The sequence below is a fragment of the Nipponia nippon genome, unplaced genomic scaffold, assembly GCF_047370975.1.
Source record: "Nipponia nippon isolate SJK-2023a ecotype South Korea unplaced genomic scaffold, ASM4737097v1 scaffold_2, whole genome shotgun sequence".
Classification (NCBI taxonomy): Eukaryota; Metazoa; Chordata; class Aves; order Pelecaniformes; family Threskiornithidae; genus Nipponia; species Nipponia nippon.
In genome coordinates this window covers 30,482,537-30,500,623 of record NW_028262336.1, presented here as the reverse complement: position 1 = coordinate 30,500,623, position 18,087 = coordinate 30,482,537, and the positions used below count along the sequence as shown (strand labels likewise).

General features: G+C 42.0%; 1 protein-coding gene across 7 annotated transcripts in view; it reads right to left on the bottom strand.

The window, feature by feature from the left end:
• SON (SON DNA and RNA binding protein) overlaps positions 1 to 18,087 on the bottom strand; it is a 40,801-nt gene that overhangs the window by 18,728 nt on the left and 3,986 nt on the right. For all 7 annotated transcript variants that reach the window (XR_015704492.1, XR_015704493.1, XR_015704494.1 and 4 more), the window contains exons 3-6: positions 6,683 to 17,536; positions 4,993 to 5,153; positions 2,586 to 2,726; positions 575 to 763 (exon numbers count right to left, since the gene is read on the bottom strand). Coding sequence is in view for 4 of the 7 variants with exons in the window: in XM_087756156.1 (XP_087612282.1) it covers positions 575 to 763; positions 2,586 to 2,726; positions 4,993 to 5,153; positions 6,683 to 17,536 (11,345 nt within the window). In the remaining 3 variants the exon portion in view is untranslated. The remainder of the gene's footprint in view (positions 1 to 574; positions 764 to 2,585; positions 2,727 to 4,992; positions 5,154 to 6,682; positions 17,537 to 18,087) is intronic.

The window sequence follows — 18,087 nt, the reverse complement described above, 5'->3', positions numbered from 1 at the left end:
TTTTTTTTTTTTTTTTTTTTTTAATTTATTACACACACAACTAGGTTTTCCTCTGGAAGGCCACATGGAAGACAATTATGTAAGAAAATGTGACTGTAAAACTAAAATATTTGTAGATACATCCAGATGAAACGGCAGTTTTAGAAACTACTTTCAAATCTATTTTTAATGGATTACATTTCAGTGCGATGTTATTGCTCTAAGATTGGGAGGACAATTTTAATTATTATTACATTTATAATTATGAAAGTCTCAACTTAGGCTATTAACCTCTGCAGAAAACTGGACCAAAAAACCTTGCTTTTCATCTTCAAGCAAAAGTTTAAATTCTATTGAGACAAAGAAGTCACCAGTTGACAAAAGCACACAGTACAGGTACGGGTTGCTTTCATCATTACCCACGTGAGCATGGTGACCAAATCTGAAGACCGCAGCAGTTCAGACAATTAGCTTATTGAAGTGTTAGATACTACCTATGTAAGCGTTTTTTTTTCACAGGCTGCAATTTGGTACCAGACTGACCAGGTAACGCTTTTGGTTTTCTTATATGATATGCTTTCCTTGACTTCCTTACCTCAATGGATGGTTTGGGGAAAACATCATCCTTGCTTTCTTCTTTGCCTTTTTCAACTGGAACCCATTCTCCATAGACACTATCTGCTTCTTTTTTCCTATGCTGAGACCCAGATGAAACAGGAAATTCCTTTGACAGGCTGACCTGATTTTTTGGTTGTGGTGGTGGTGCTGGTTTTATGCTGGGAGTCTTAAAGAAACAGAATTAGAAAAAGTTAAAAACTTGAAAACACACAATACTCACAACATGTCTTTGAGAAATTATTTATTGCATGCACTTGGTATTAATTTTTCATAAAACGGTTATCCTTTTTACCAACATCAAACCGAAAGCCTTTATAACAGATTATTTTAGCACAGCCCTAAAAACACACAAGTGAGCAACAACTTGCAGTATAGAAGATGAAACAGCTAGAAGCTAAAAATCGCTTAAATCAGCTTCAACAGCCAAAAATACGCAAAACCTCACTCTCACAATTAACCTCCCTGCATGTCCTCCACCCCATCATAAAGAGAACAATCTTAATCTGCCACACATGCATTTCATAATGGAAAGCTCCAAAATAAAAATCCTGGGCAGCAAAAATCATTGGCTGTGATATCAACATGATGATAAAAAACTCCACGTTACTATACAAAAAGAAAGCCGTTTTCAACATTTTCTTTTCTAGCTTTTGATTATTTTTTTAATAGCAGCATGAATCTCAAAGTAAATTAAGTCTATGAGCTTGTATTCCTTAGAAAGTATTGCTAATATATTAAGAATCCGCAGAAATCTCTGCCAGGTTCCTCATTTTAACAGACGAACAAAGGCCAGACAGCTCACAACATTGGGTAAACTTGTACTATCAAAGGAACATGGATGGGAATGGTAGCAAGATCAGAATCCAGAAAGAATGGAAAGAATGATACTAAAAGGGTCAAAACTGTGGAAAACAGGCAGAGCAGCCCCTAACCACTAAAGAACATCCCTCTCTGGAACCTGTACGGAATCCCAAGGTTTCTTGAGTTTCATCATACCATTTTCTAACGGTACAAGATAAAGTATAAATCTATTTCTGCCTTACATCTTATGTAAATATGTATTACTGCTTATTTCGTCTATGCCAGAAGCTATATATATTTGTATATAGAAATATAAATGCTATTTATATTTTCACTTAGCATATGAAATACTTTTTATAGTACTTTATACCCTGCAAAATCAGAGCAGACTTGCACAGGCACAAAAAAAACCCCAAAGATACAACTGTTTTTAAAAAATCTAGACAAATTCCAATCCATGCTTCAAAGCATACAAATACCAGATGCATTTAAAGAAACACTCCCTCACTTTATTCCCTCCAACATGCTCATACCCAGAAAGTGTAAACACAAGCTCTGACAGAGTCAAAAGCACTCCCCCAAGGAGGCAGTTTAAGGGGACATTTAGACCTCTTAGTAACAGGTAACATCAGTGATCCTCATTCTTAACACAGCATTTACTTCTCTGTTGGCAAATCTCAAAACTAACAGAACTTTTTTCTCCTTTAGTGAACACTTGAGATCTACTGAAGAAGCAAACATACAAGATTTGGAGTCTGCACAAAGCTGATGGCATCATCTTATTTAGAACACCTAAAAATGCTTTTAGAATTTTGCTAGGGGGTTTTTGCTTGTCTTTTAAAGAAAAGCAATGCTGTTTGAAAAGCATTTCTCAATTCCAATGCTGTTTGTAAATTCAGACTGACATTTCTGCAATGGAAACGTGAAGTAAAACCAATCCTCTTTGTGTTATTTAAGCTTTAAAAGCTGCAAAGACATTAATGAAAAAAACAAGTTTCAATCCAATTATGGGAACTACCACAATTTCACAGACCGCAGGCAAGTTTCTTATTGTAGCAAAAGTACTTTTAACAACATCCCAGTGCAATTTCACCAAGTTATCAATCGCTGTTTAATTTCTATAAAATTACTTGCATTATTTAAAGATAACCACAATTTAAGACACTGAAAATTAAAGAAGTACTCACACTTAAATTGAAAAAAATAGGTTTGGGTTCACTGAGCTTAAAAGGATGATTATAGAAAGGACGTTCTTCCTCCTCTTCATCAGAAACATGAGGTTTGTTCACTATCACATCATCTGTGCTTTGAGCAATCTTCTTGCATTTCTGGAAAAAAAAAAGGGGGGGGGGGAGGGGACATGACAGCTCTGAATAAACCTGGACTTTCAACCGAAACATATAAAAAGAACATTTTTACAAAAAAGTGTTTTTCTTTTCTAAAGCAGGAGGTGTAACCTGAGAAAATCTTCTAGCAATGTCATCAATATATGCACTTTTGACATTTTACACATATTATTACACCTACCTAGGTTTGCTAGGCGCTCATGCAGCAAGTAATTTCACAGACATAAGATTTCAGCAGCATACTGCCAAACTTGCTACACACTGCTAGTTGCAGAACGTGTGTCTAAGGCTGCAAACATTCCAGAGTAGGAACTCACTGGTTGTTTGGCATCCCACATAACTAGCATATTGCAATCCGATAGAAACTTCAGTATAGCTCACAAAACTATACAGGAAAAGCTAAGAATTAATAGTTACTAATTCTAAGTTCCACTGGTAGTGCAGGGACCTAGTCAGAAGCCATGGCTCCAAAAGATCTCAGATTTCTTGTGAAATATTTTGCCATTGGCCAGGTACACAAGACATCCCCATTTTATATTCCACAGAAGTTGAATATAAAACATATAGGAGCTATGGGGATACTGCAGTCAAATGAGAAGAGAGCCTCCAGGGAAAAGAGGGGAGGAGAAAAATTTTGATGAATTAATGATTTTCATCTTTAATGATCATGGTTATCTGCACTGAGTGTTTATCAGTAGCAACTATAACTTAGTCCAAAACGCATCTGAGAACATTATAGTCCAGTATCATGCTTCTATTATGTCCCCATTCATGAAAAGTATACTTACAAGACTTACAAGACATTTGAGGACATAATATTTGAGGAAATAATACTGGGAAAGTGAAGCCATCATCTGTTTTGATTCTGGTTCAAGTTCATACCATTGTAAGTCACCTGGGTTTGATGACCTGATTGTTGGCATTTAAGGAGCAAACAGGCAGCTCGATCACTAAGAATCAAGACACGTTGATGGCACTGTTCTCATCAGTCTTTATAAAAAAAGATTCCTGCACTCTCGTGTGCTAAGGCGCCTCCAAACAATGACTGAAGCACGTTCTTTAGGCAACAGGAAAAGCCTGCACTATTTGGAAAGCTCATCAACAAAACGTATTATGTAGAGTCATTAGTTGGCTCTCAACTAAGTGGAAGCAGTTTGTCCAGTTTTCAGGTTACATTGCAGAGAGGAAAGACAATACAGCTAGCTTTGCAAGAAGCTGAACGGCTCTGGAAGGGCTCTCCACTTGGGCACACTACCATATGACGACAGCCCAGACTGCTTCTGTGGCTAATTCTGATCCAACAGAACAGGAACATCATCCAACAGATTCCCACAACTGGAAAGGGCAAGGAAGGGGCAGGTTTTGGGCTTCCAGATTAGCACTAGCTACACTAGATCTTGGTCAGGTTACATGAAGAACCACATGAGATGTCTGCACAATCTCAGCTTTTTTACTAATAAGTATTTCTGCTTCCACTAGCCCACACACAACTAAGAAATTACTTTTCAGCAATTAGACATTGCTTAATTTCAGATGTTATTTCGATAAACAGGTATTTCAGGACTGTCACACTGATGATGCAATTAAAAAATAAAAAAAAAAACACCAAACAAAAAAATCCCACTTTTTTTTTCCATTCCAAATATTCTCTAGTTTCTGGGGGAAAAAAATATAGGGGCAAATTAGCAAATTGAACAAGGTAGCATTACTACAGTAAAAGGACAAGTAGCCATTTTTTCTCCACAATCAGAACAAAAACATCCCATTTGTAGACTTGAACTGCAACAGGACAGAATTGCAATAATTTTCAAAAAATATCTTAGAGTACATATTAAAATATATAGAACTATGTTAAGTGGGCAGTAGATTTTTAACCCAGAGATAACATTTAATGATGCAAAATTCACTAACAAAAGTAAGAACATAAATAACTAACACACCAGAACCAAAAACCAGTAGTGAAAGCTTTGGTTCTTATTAACAGGACTGCAAGGAGAACTACCAATTTCTACAAAATTAAAATAAAAACAAACAAACAAACAAAAAAAAGCAAAAGAATTGGATTTCATGCATTTCCATGGAATTAAAAAGCCTGTTTTCATGACTTAAAAAAAACTGTCTGGAGAATAAGGGCTCAAACCACAAGCCATCTTACACGTGAACCAAGCACACAGAATGACAGCTTGCCTAAAAGTTACAAAAAACCAATTTGCTTATTTTCAGGTTTGATACTGTTGTTCTCGCTTACCTCAGTGAGCTCCTTTAGTGTATCTCTTGATGACTTCTGATTGGCTTTGTCGTCTTTCTTTTGAGATAACAAAGGCATCAGGCTTGGTGGTAAGGGAACACCAGACTTAGCACACATGGCAGCTGCATTAGCTTTGGCTATTTCAAGTAGCTGGGCCTTGTCTAAAAAAAATTTTTTTTTTAAGAAAAATTATTATTTTTACAGATTCTTGTTTTAATAATAAATAAGCATTTCTGGCAGACTAAACAAAGTACAAAGGGAAAACACAAGATTTTACCCACCCTGTGCATTTTTATGTTCTGTGAAAATAACTAAAATTGTACTTAGTTGCTCCGGACTTTCTAAAATTTTGTCTACTCAACAGACAAGTGAAATTGCAAATTTAACACAAAGCACAGGAGTCCAAATTATAGCACTCAAAATCCTCTAAATCCCAGAAGTTCTGATGCCTATTTTACTTCACTGACTCATTCTAGTTTTGGAAATACTGGGTCATTTCTAGACAGCAGAAATTCCAAAGTCTACTTCCTAGCTATCTCTGAAAAGGATTCAAAGGTCTTGAGGACATCCCCTCAAGTCCCCCAGTACATAGCCTGAAAGCTACTTACAACAGAACAAGCACTGAATAAAATGGGTACTTGTGTAAAATACAATTACACACAACACTGTTAATAAAACAGTATTTTGCTTTATTAAGGAAAAAAGCACATGCAGCCCTATCAAAGAAATAGGGAATGAAGTACATCTTGTTTATTTGCAAACTGCCAGATAAATGAGTTACCACTATCCCTGCAAGCATACAGCTTTGCAAAAATCCTAAAAGGACAACATTGCTTTACTTCTTAAACAATAAAAGTATATAGATACAGAGGTGCTGCATAATCAAAGCATGAAGGCAGAGTCAAGGATGCTCATTAATTCTCATGTTCTGTACAAAAATACTTCTCTGGTAGAGGGGCTTCCGTGGTAACTTTATGAGACAGGACTAAAAGGATCAGAACCTGAGGTCCACAAAAGGAGGCTTCCTCACACACTGTAAAAGAGCTTGTCTCTCAAAATTAAAACCTTCTTTCTCCTTACATAACTTACTACCTAAGGAAGCTACAAGCCTCTCTTCCTCCAGTCACAGCGAAAAGATGTAGTTCATTAGCATTTTTTCTTTTATTTTCCAATCAGCTGGGTCTGGGACTATTTTCAGAAAGGAGTGTCCCTTCCCATTAAGTTCTTACCATGGGAAATCGGCAAGACAGAGTAATGGAAACAGATAAACAAACATTACAGCTGATTAAAGAACTAAGAAGCCTCCAACTGGCGCTTACTTTCAAATGCTCTTTCATGCCCAATTTGTTCTCAGGAAAACTAGAACTTCATAAGTTCTACATACAGAGTACCTGGCCTTTACTAACTACTACAATGAACAGTGTTCCTCAAGACTGCAACATACTACCTTTGTATAAAAGCTCTATAACAAAGACATAACCTGCTCTAAATACACTGTCATCCACATGGTAAGCATTGATTCAGCTCCAACATAAAAGTTCCTTCTGGAAGTCACTGCCTAAAAGTAATGCACAAAAAAACTTCCAAGAAATTCCTTACGAATGCTACAGAGATATGTTAAAATAAGACTATGTAAATGAACACATTACCACCTAACCATGGAACTACTGAAAATAAAATTATCACTTACCCAAGTCTGTAAGACGTTTAGGTGATCTGCTTGAAAATCGTTCCGATGACCTCGACCTACGACGATCAGGTGATCTGCTGTATCTTCTTCTCCCTGAAGATCTTGATCGCCGTAGTCGAATTGGTGACCTACTAGAGCTCCGTCTTCTTCCTCTTGACCTTGATCGCCTTTGACGAATAGGTGTTCGACTCCTGCTCCGTAATCTGAGTGATATTCTACGATCTCTTGAATCTGATCTTCTTCTTCTTCTGTCAGTAGATCTTGATCTATTTCTCTGAGATCTCTTACGCCTGTCTCTCGATAAAGAACGCCGCCTTCTTGATGCTGACCTTGACCTACTCCTCCTTCTGTGCCTTGAACGTGACAATGAGCTAGACCGAGAGCGACGATTAGATTTTGATCTTGACGCTCTTCTCCGTGTTACGGATCTGGAGTGATTCCGTCTAGAGCGAGATTCTGTATCGTATCTCTGGGACCTGTGCTGAGAAGACCTGGAGCGTCTGCTTCTAGATCTCCGTGAAGACTCTTTGTCTGCTGTTTTTTCAACAGATTTGGATCGACTCCTTTGGCGAGCAGTGGATCTGGAGCGTCTACGTCTAGACCTCCGTGACGACTCTTTGTCTGCTGCTTTTTCAACAGATGTCGATCGACTTCTTTGGCGAGCAGTGGACCTGGAGCGTCTACGTCTAGACCTCCGTGAAGATTCTTTGTCTGCTGTTTTTTCGACAGATGTGGATCTACTCTTCTGGCGAGCAGTAGACCTGGAACGTCTACGTCTAGATCTCCGTGAAGACTCTTTGTCTGCCACTTTTTCAACAGATGTGGAACGACTCTTCTGGCGAGTCGGAGATTTTGAGCGTCTGCTTACAGATCTTCGTGAAGACTCTTTGTCAGATATTTTATCAACAGATTTGGATCTAGATTTTTCACGTTCAGAAGACTCAGAACGCCTACTTTCAGGTATAAAGGATGAGTCCTGTTCCTCCAACCTCTCAAGAGGCATGGAATCCTGTTTATCTTCATCTGGCAAAGAGGGCTCCGCATCCTCACCCTCTTCACCGGTGGTAGACCTTGACTCATGCTCATCTGACGATGTGGAGTCTCTTCGTTCAGCTGTCAAGGAGGGCTCCACATCATCTGCTTCTTCACCAGTGGTAGACCTCGATTCACGCCCATCAGGGGATGTGGAACGTCTGTGTTCAGTTGTCAAGGAGGGTTCCATATCCTCCACTTCTTCACCAGTGGTAGACCTTGACTCCTGCTCGTCTGATGATGTGGAGTCTCTTCGTTCAGCTGTCAAGGAGGGTTCCATATCCTCCACATCTTCACCAGTGGTAGACCTCGACTCATGTTCATCTGAGGATGTGGAGTGTCTACGTTCAGCTGTCAAGGAGAGCTCCCGGTCCTCTGCTTCTTCACCAGTGGTTGACCTTGACTCACGTCCATCAGGAGACACGGAGCGTCTATGTTCAGCTGTCAAAGACGGTTCCAAATCCTCTATTTCTTCACCAGTTGTAGACCTTGACTCACGGTCATCAGAGGATGTGGAGTGTCTACGTTCAGCTGTCAAAGAGGGTTCCCCATCTTCTATATCTTCACCAGTGGTAGACCTTGACTCGTGGTCGTCAGAGGATGTGGAGTCTCTTCGTTCAGCTCTCAAGGAGGGTTCTGCATCCTCTACCTCTTCCCCAGTGGTAGACCTTGACTCATGCTCATCGGAAGACACGGAGCATCTACGTTCTGTTGTCAAAGGCTGCTCCAGATACTCTGCTTCTTCACCTATACTAGATCTTGACTCGTGCTCATCAGGGGACGTGGAGCGCCTGTGTTCAGGTGTCAAAGAGGGCTCCAGATCATCCATTTCTTCATCTATGGTAGATTTCTGGTCATGACCCTCAGGCGACACAGATCGTCTATGTTCAGAAGTCAAAGAGGACTCTAGACCCTCTTCCTCCATGGGAGATTTCGGCTCATGACCTTCCTGATACGAGGATGTGGAATGTCTACGTTCAGATATCAAAGAGGGCTCTAGATCCCCTGTTTCTTCAGCAGGGCCAGATTTCACACTGTAACCATCAGGGGACATGGAGCACCCACTTTCAGGCATTAAAGAAGGCATTGCATCGTCCATTTTTTCAACAGGAATGGATTTCAAGTCACTGTCATCAGGGGACATGGAGGCTCTATCATTTACCATCAAAGGTTCAAGGCCGCCTATTTTTCCATCAGGGGATGCTGCATGTTCATTTTCAGGTGTTGGAGAAAGCTCCTGCATATCTGCTTTTTGAACAGAGGTGAATCTCACCTCCTGGCTCTCGAAAGACAAAAGCTGGTCATTTTCAGATGTCAAAGAAGAATCCATATCCTCTGTTTTCTCAGCATGAGTCGATCTTGATTCATACTCTTCAGGGGACAGAGCATGTTCATTTTCAGATGTCAGAGAAGGTTCCTTAGCCTCCACTTTTTCAGCAGGACTAGACTGCAGCTCCTGACATTCAGGGGACATGGTACATTCACCTTCAGACAAAGACAACTCCTGCACCTCTGTTTTTTCAACAACAGTAGACTGCAATTCCTGGCTATCAGTGGACATAGAACTTTCACTTTCAGATGTTTCAGAAGGTTCCTCCATTTCTTCTTTTTCAACAGGACTGGATCTCAAATCATGGCCTTCAGGGGATGCGTCATACTCATTTTCAGACAGCAAAGAACACTCCTGCACCTCTGTTTTTTCAGTAAGAGCAGAGAGCAACTCATGCCCTTTGGGGGATGCAGCATATTGACCGTCTGATATTAGTGAAGGCTCCTGCACCACTGTTTTTTCAGTAAGGGTAGACTGTAATCCTTGGCCTTCAGGGAAGACGGTATATTCACTATCAGATGTCAGAGAAGGCTCCTGCACCTCTTTTTCAGCAGGGCTGGCTGTCATCTCCTGGCCCCCAGGAGATATAGCATATTCGTTTTCAGACAGCAGAGAACACTCCTGTACCTCTGTTTTTTCAGCAAGGGAAGACGGCAATTCGTGATCTTCGGAAGACACAGCATATTCATTGTCAGGTACTAGAGAAGCCTCCTGCATCTCTACCTTTTCAGGAGAGCTAGATCTCAACTCCTGGCCCTCCCAAGATACAGCATATTCATTTTCAGATATCAGAGCACGCTCTTGCACTTCTGTCTTTTCAACAGCGGGTGACCCCAACTCCTGGCTCTCAATGGACACTGAACATCTTTCTTCAGACATCCGATAAAGTTCCCGCATGTCTGTTTTTTCAGCAGGGGTTGATGTCAACTCCGGGCCATCAAGCTCTATAGTGTATTCGTTTTCAGACATTTGAGAAGGCTCCTCTACTTCCACTTTTTCAAACGGGGTGGATGTCAACTCATGACCATCAGAGGAAACAGAACATCTGCTTTCCAGGATCAGAGGTGCCTCCTGCACCTGTATTTCTTCATCATAAGCAGATCTCAACTTGTGGCCATCAGGGGATGCAACGCATTTCAGTTCAGATGACTTTTGCACCTCTACTTTTTCAGTAGGGATAGGTCTCAATTCATGACTATCAGGCAACAGGAAAAGCCCACCTTCAGACGTCAGAGAAGTCACTGGGGCCTGTAGTTTTTCAGTAGGTGAGCTTACTGATTCACAAACATCAGCAGACTTGGAGAACCCACTTTCCAGTGGGAGAGGAGGCTTCTGTATCTCTATTTTTTCAACTGCAGTGGATGTCAATTCATAGCCTTCAGGCACAACAGAACACCTAAGCTCAGATGCCAACGACAGTTCCACACCTTCTGTTTTCTCGAAGTAATTGCATTTTGATTTATGGCCATCATGGCACACAGGAATTCCACTTTTAGACATCAAGAAAGATCCTGTACCCTCTATTTTTCCAGCAGGCAGGTATCTCGATTCATGCATTTCAGAAGATTCAGAGCAGTCAATTTCAAGTACTTGTGAAAGTGTCAGACCATCTAACTCTTTGTTAACAGATGATCTGGACTCATGAACTTCAGAAGACTTGCAGCTTTGTCCTACAGTTGTCAGTACAACTCCACGCATTTTTTCAAAAGATGACGCTGACATGAGGTCATCCGAGATCTCAACAGGACCACACTCAGATGTCAGGGAAACATCTGGAGCCTTGACTTTTTCAACAGATAAAGATCTTTGTTCATTTCCATCAGGTGACTTGAAGGACCCACCTTCAGACATCACCGGAAGCTCCTCTATTTGTGCAGCAAAGCTGGATCCTGATTCACGTCCATCAGGAGACTTGAAGCATCCACTGTCAGAAGCCAGAGAAGGCTCCTGCATCTGGCCCTTTTCAGTAGGCAAGGAGGCTGACTCACAGACATCAGGGAACGCAGAGCATGTAACTTCAGGTGCTAGGAAAGATTTTTGAGCCTCTACTGTTTCAAAAGAGAGTGACCTTGACTCAGGGCTGTCAGCCAACTTGGAAGATTCACTTTCAGGTACTTCAAAAACCTTCTGAAGCTCTGTTTTTTCAACGGGGATATGTCTCAATTGATGACCATCAGATGAGTCAGAGAGTACACTTTCAGACATCAGAGAAGACCCCTGAACCTCTGTTTTTCCAGAGGACGAGGAGATTGTCTTGTAATCATCAGAAGATACAGAGCATCCACTTTCAAGTGTCAGAAGAGGCTGTGGACCCTCTATTTCATTGAGAGAGGTAGATCTCGACTCATCTTCACGGGATGCGGAGAGCTGAAATTCTGCTACCGAAGAAGTTTCTGGATCTCCCTTTTTTTCAACAGATGAGGATCTTGACTCGGATGCAGAGTATGTAAGTTCAGGTAGTGATGAAGACTCCAGAGCCACTGCTTTTTCAGCAGATCCATTTTCAGATGTCACAGAAAGCTCCGAAACTTGTGTTTTTTCCACAGGCATGGATCTCAATTCCTGATCACCTGGGGTTTTAGAGCTATCAAATTCAGGCAGATCCACTGTTTTTTCAACAGACGAGGAGCTTTTCTCAAGAGCATCAGAAGTTTTGGAAAATCCACTTTCAGGTGCTGGCGGCAGCTCTGGGCCGTTCACTCCTTCAAGGGACAAAGCTACTGACATGGGACCATTAGAGGATTTGGAGGAGCTGCCTTCACTTGCAAAAGACGCTTCAGGAACGTCTGCTTTTTCAAGACATTTGGTTGACTCCTGAAGTTCAGAAGACTCCACACACTTGCTACTGCACTTTACTGAAGATAACTTACTCTCTCTTTTTTCTATAGATTTGGACCTTGACTTAATGCTATCAGAGGACTTAGAACGTTTCCGTTTGGATTTTTTTGAAGATTCCTTGCGTTTTTTTTCAACAGATCTAGACCTAGACTTGTAACGTTCAGAAGATTTTGAGCGGCGACGCTTAGATTTTCGTGAGGACTCCTTCTTTTTTTCCACTGATTTGGATCTAGACTTGTAACGGTCAGAGGACTTCGAGCGCTGACGTTTTGACTTCCGCGATGACTGCTTCCGATCTCTTTTTTCTACTGATCTGGATCTAGACTTGTAACGGTCAGAGGACTTCGAGCGCTGACGTTTAGACCTCCGCAGAGATGCCTTCCGACCTCTCTTCTCGACAGATCTTGACCTAGATTTTGAACGATCAGAGGAACCAGATCCTCTATGCCTGAACCTCCATGAGTATTCTTTGCCCCCTCTCTTTTCTGAAGACCTGGATCTAGATTTAGAACGGTCAGAGGACCTTGAACGTCTGCGGCGGGATCTCCAGGAGGACAACCTGCTCCCCCTCTTTTCCACTGACCGTGATTTAGACCTGTAGCGGTCAGATGACCTGGAACGTCTGCGCCCAGACCTTCGGGAGGACAATCGCTTTTCCACTGACCTAGACTTAGACCTGTAGCGGTCAGATGACCTGGAACGTCTGCGCCCAGACCTTCGAGAGGACAGTCGCTTTTCCGCTGACCTGGACTTAGACCTGTAGCGGTCAGAAGACCTGGAACGTCTGCGCCCAGACCTTCGAGAAGACAGTCGCTTTTCCGCTGACCTGGACTTAGACCTGTAGCGGTCAGAAGACCTGGAACGTCTGCGCCCGGACCTTCGAGAGGACAGTCGCTTTTCCACTGACCTGGACTTAGACCTGTAGCGGTCGGAAGACCTGGAACGTCTACGTCTGGACCTTCGGGACGACAGTCGCTTTTCCACTGATCTGGATTTAGACCTGTAGCGGTCAGAAGACCTGGAACGTCTACGTCTGGACCTCCCAGAGGACAATCTGCTCCCTCTCTTTTCTGCTGATCTGGATTTAGACCTGTAACGGTCAGATGACCTGGAACGTCTGCGCCTGGACCTCCGGGAAGACACTCTTCTCTCTCTCTTCTCCACAGATCGGGATCTAGATTTGGAATGCTTTTTTCTGGAATCTGAATAATTTCTGCTCCTAGAACGTGCTCTTTTAGAGGTCAAACGCCTGGAAGTAGAACGCGACCTTGATTTTTTCTTCCGCTTCCTAGACCTGGACTGAGACTTGGAGCGACTCCTTTTTTGTTTCTTTGCATCATGTTTTTTATCACTGCTTCTATGGCTACTTTTTTCAATAACTTTCTCAAGTCTCATCAGAGTCTCCTTCATGCGTGCCGCCACATCAGGCTGCACATCAGATGTTTCTGAATCTCTTTTCTCCGACTCCTGTTCTGGAGTTGCTTCTTTGACAGCCTCAGCCTGTGGAATGACTTCCGACTGGCTTGCCTCTGCCGTAAGTACTGGAACTGCTTCTGTAACAGTCTCAGGTACTGGAGCTGCTTCCAAATCTTTTGTCTCTGCCTCCAACCCCACAGCTGCTTCTGCATCTTTCAGCTCTACAACAGTCTCAGGAAGAGGAGCTGTTTCCAAATCTTTTGTTTCTGCTGCATGAGCTGGAGCTGCTTCCAACTGTTTTGTGTCTCTGATTATTTCAGATTCGGGAGTCCCTGCTGAATCTTTTTCATCTGCTGCATGTGAAGAACTAAAAACTGTTCCTGCTATTAAAGGCTCAGATGCTTGAGTTTGCTCTGCATCTTTCTTCTCAACCAGTATCTCGCATTCTTGAGCTTGACCTGGAACTCTCACATCCATTTGTTGACCCTGCACCCCTTCTGCATATTGTACTTCCGCTGCCACTTCACGTTCCAGTGTTTCCAGATCTTTCATATCCCCTGGTTTTGGAACTGCTTCAGAAGATTTCATTTCAGCAGCACTCAAGATTTCTGGAGCCTCTTCTGTACTCTTCCATTCTGCAGCAGGTTTTGGTTCTAGAACCGCTTGCAGATGTTCTTGCTTTTCAGTGTGCAAAGATTCTGGAACAGCTTCTGAAACATCCTCTAGAACATTCATTGCCTCCACATCTCCAGACTTTTGGGAAGTTTCCAAACCTTGGATATCCATGTGTACCTCAGGCTCTTGGACTGTTTCAGAACCTTTCACCTCTATTGCTGCAGACTCTTTTATGCTTTCCAACAACCTCACTTCTCTAGCTTCTGATGCTGGCTCCAAATATTTTGCTTTCATTGCTTTCTCCATTTCTGAAGCTTCTTCCAAATATTTTACACCAATAAGTGAGGGCTCATTTTTTTTTATGCTTGTCCTCTTTGTTGCAATTATATATTCTACAGTCGGTCCCTGAGTTCTCACATCTGTTGAAATCTTAGATTCCAAAGTTCCTTTCAAGTTTCTCACTTCTGTCACTATTTCTGATGCCATAGTTTTTTCTTCCACTCTGGGCAAAGACTCTAATACTGCTTCTGAATGACCTACTATTTGTTCCTGTACAGATTCTGAACTTGTTTCTAAAGTTTGCACCATCACTGTTTGCACAGGTTCTAGTATTGTTTCTTTGCTCCTTGCCTTTGCTTTGTTTGGATCTTCTGAAGCAACTTCAGAATGTGTCATTTCTCTAACCACCTCAGATGCCAATGTCCTTCCCAACCCTTGCACTAGTGTCCTTCTTTCAGATCCCACAACCATTTCCAAATTTTTCATCTGTGTTAAGGGTGAAGTTTTTGATCTCGCTTCCACATCTTTTACTTCTGCAACTGCCTCAACTTCCGACAAGTTGTCTAAACCTCTCACTTCTACAGTGGCAGACCTGGTAGCTAGTTCGGAGTCCTTTATCTCCTCTACCACCTCAGTTTGTGGTGTTCTTGTATGCGTCATGACCTGAGACTGTGAAATGATGGAACTCTTTGTTTTGCTTGCACCAAGAGGTTCTACAACTGCTTCTGCATGTTTTGGTTCTCTCTCTGCTGTGGTTTTCAAATGCATCATTCCTGATAATGCCTCAGACACCCTAACTGGTTCCATGCTTACACATGCAACCACAGATTCAGGAGTCCTTTCTGACCTTTCTTCTAAGGCAAGAAGTCCTGGACTTGCTTCCAAGACTTTGCTACCCATTGTGGTTTCAGAACACACATTTTCTCCTAAGCCCCTTGCCACTGCAAGGGTTCCAGGCTGCAAGACTGCTTCCAAAGCTTGTGTCTTTGCCGTACCTACAGACGCTGGATCTCCCAAATCCCTCACACCTTTCACGTGCAGGTGTGATGAAGATATCTTCATCTCTGTCCCGGCTCTGTTAAGGTCTGCTTCTGAATCTTTCCTTTCTGTCTCTGCTACAGGTCCTACAGTTGTTTCCAAACTTTTCACTGGTCTCACAGATCCAACTTTCATAGCTAGAAGACCGGCATCTGAGCCTGCTTCTACACCTGCCATACTGCCTAGATTTATCTCTGAACCTTTCGACAGCACTGTTGAACCTAGTGTTGCTGCTAAACCTCTGGCCACAGTCCCAAAATGGACAGCTTCTTCTGAAGCTTTCACACCTTCCATTTGCAAAGACAGTGAAGCTGTTTTCAAAGATTTTGCTTCCACCACAGTCAGTGGTCTTAGGACTCCTCCTGGACTCTTCACATCTTCTTTCTGCAAAGACAGGGGAGTGGCTTCCAAACCTCTCACATTTGATTCACTCTCAGATCTTGATTCTCTCAGCTCCTCTGGTTGTCTCAGTAATGAAGTACCTTCTGAATCTTTTGCCTCTGTTACAGCTACAGCCTTGAAAGTAGATTCTGAAATTCTTGAAGCACTAGTATTTTCCAGTTGCAGAGTAGCTTGACTTGTTTCTCGACCTTTTACTCCTGTTAGTGCTGCAACTTCCACAGTTGCTTGTGGACCTTTAAAACCCTCTGCCATCTGGATTTCTGGAGTTGTTTGGGGAACGAAGGTCTGCACAACCGCTACAGGTTCTGAAGTTGCTCTTAAACCTTTTGTGTCTGCAACCACGTTCACATCTGTCAATCCTGCTGGAAGAGCAGATTCCTGGGTTCTATCCACACTTGATTCTGTCAAGACTTTAGATTGTAGAAACACTCCTGATGCATTCAGCAGTGTTGCAGGATCAGTGGTACGTTCCACATCTTTGACTACTTCAGCTTGCAGACATTCTCGAGCTGCTTCGACATCTTTTGCTGTAACACCCACAGGTTCCACGATTGTTTCCAAAGTTTTGGGCTGTACTACAGCAATCGGCTGCAGAGCTTCTTCCAAAGCTTTCACATTTTCCATATGCACAGAGCTTCTAGCTGGTTCAATATCCTTCACTTCACCAGCTCCAGGTCCCAGAGGTATTCTGGCACTTTTTATTTCCACCTGGGTCACAGCAGTCGCTGTAGATATTTTAAAAGGATGTTGCAAAGATACGTGTGCCTTCAAGACACTTGAACCCTCCGTGGGGCTGCACTGCATCACTCTCAAAGTATCAGATGTAATTGAGGGCTTCGAGGCTGGCTCCAAAGTTCTGCTCACAGCCCCTAATTCCAAAGATCTTTCCACATTTCCCATATGCAGAGATTTTTCAGTTGCTTCTGGAATTTTCACTTCTTCCATGGCCACAGACATGTGAGCTACCTTCACAGTACTCAGATCTGCCTGATTTGCAGGTTTAGGAATTGTTGTCACATCACTTGCCGAAGACACAGATAGTGAAGTTGCGTCTAACTCTTTTGCTCCTCCCTGTGCCACAGATTGCAGAGATGCTTCTGAATATTTCAACACCTCCATGGTCTCAGACTCAAGAGCTGTATCCAAAACTTTTACTTCCCCACTGCCTTTAGATTTCAGAATAACTTCTGAACCTTTTAGTGCTTCTATTACCTCTGGAGCTAGAGTTGCTGCTGAATCTTTCTGAATTTCAGATTTACTGGCAACTCCAGATGGGATGCTAGATAAAGTATCATTTCCAGTATCAACAAGAACACCCTTTTCACTCACATTAATAGCTACAGGATAAATATTTTCGTGAGACTGTTTAATTTGTTCTTCTCTAGTGCAAATCTTAGTTTGAGTTATACTAGCATTTTCCTGGATATCAGATTGGCTGCCTTCTAAATTAAATGGAGGATTTGTTGCACACAAAGTGCCCTTCTCACTTCCAAGATTTTCCGTAGATTGCTGAAAATCTGTTCTTGAATGAGAAACAAGTCCTAAAGCTTGTCTATCAAGCTCCTCACTTGTTTTTACGCACAGTTCTTCTGGCTGCACGTGGGCAGCCAGGTTTGCATCTCCAAATCCTCCATGCTGTACACTCAGTCTGGAGCTTGATTTCTCTGGCATCACGTGAGAAGCAGGCTGCAACTCTGCATGTTCTCCATGACGTGTACTCAACTTTGACTCCTTTGGCTGCTTTTTATGCTTTTTCTCTTTCTTCCTTTTCTTCTTCTTTTTCTTCTTCTTCTTGCTTTTGTGTTTCTTGTTCTTCTTTGATTTTTTCCTAGGAATTTCATCTTCAGCAGTAGAGCTTCTTTTTGTAGACTGAGCACTATTTTTCACAGTATTTTTGTCTACATCTAGAAAAAATGATATTTTCCTTGTAAATGTTATTAAAACTATATGTTAAAAATTCTTTTAGACTAGTGACTAAGTGCAGAGGTACAAAAAATTTAAACTTGAAACCCATGCCTTCTTCACTAACCTACCATACACAAATAGCACACACTCCCTTTTCAGCCCAGTTACCCTTCCTCTCAGGAGTCACTTTAAGTTTTTTAAGTAAAAAAACTAGTTCTGCTTTCAAAAAGTTAACCAAATCTTCTTGGTCAGCAACACAGTTCCAGCGGGAACATGACTCTTTCCAAGAAGTAGCTGGATTTATTTCCACGTATATTCAACTGGGCACCGCATTCTTCCAGGAGGCTGGAGATGTGCTTTTGAACTACACCAAGCTGCACATGGAAGTGAAACAAGAATCCCCATTTTCCAGACAAATTATCTAAGCGGTGATACGCTTATTGTATAAAACGTGGCCGGCCCATCACCCCCTACTACGGTTTAACTTGTGAGTGAGCCCATATATTACTAGTGTGTTAGAAATTATCTAAGCGTATTTACTAAGTTCTTC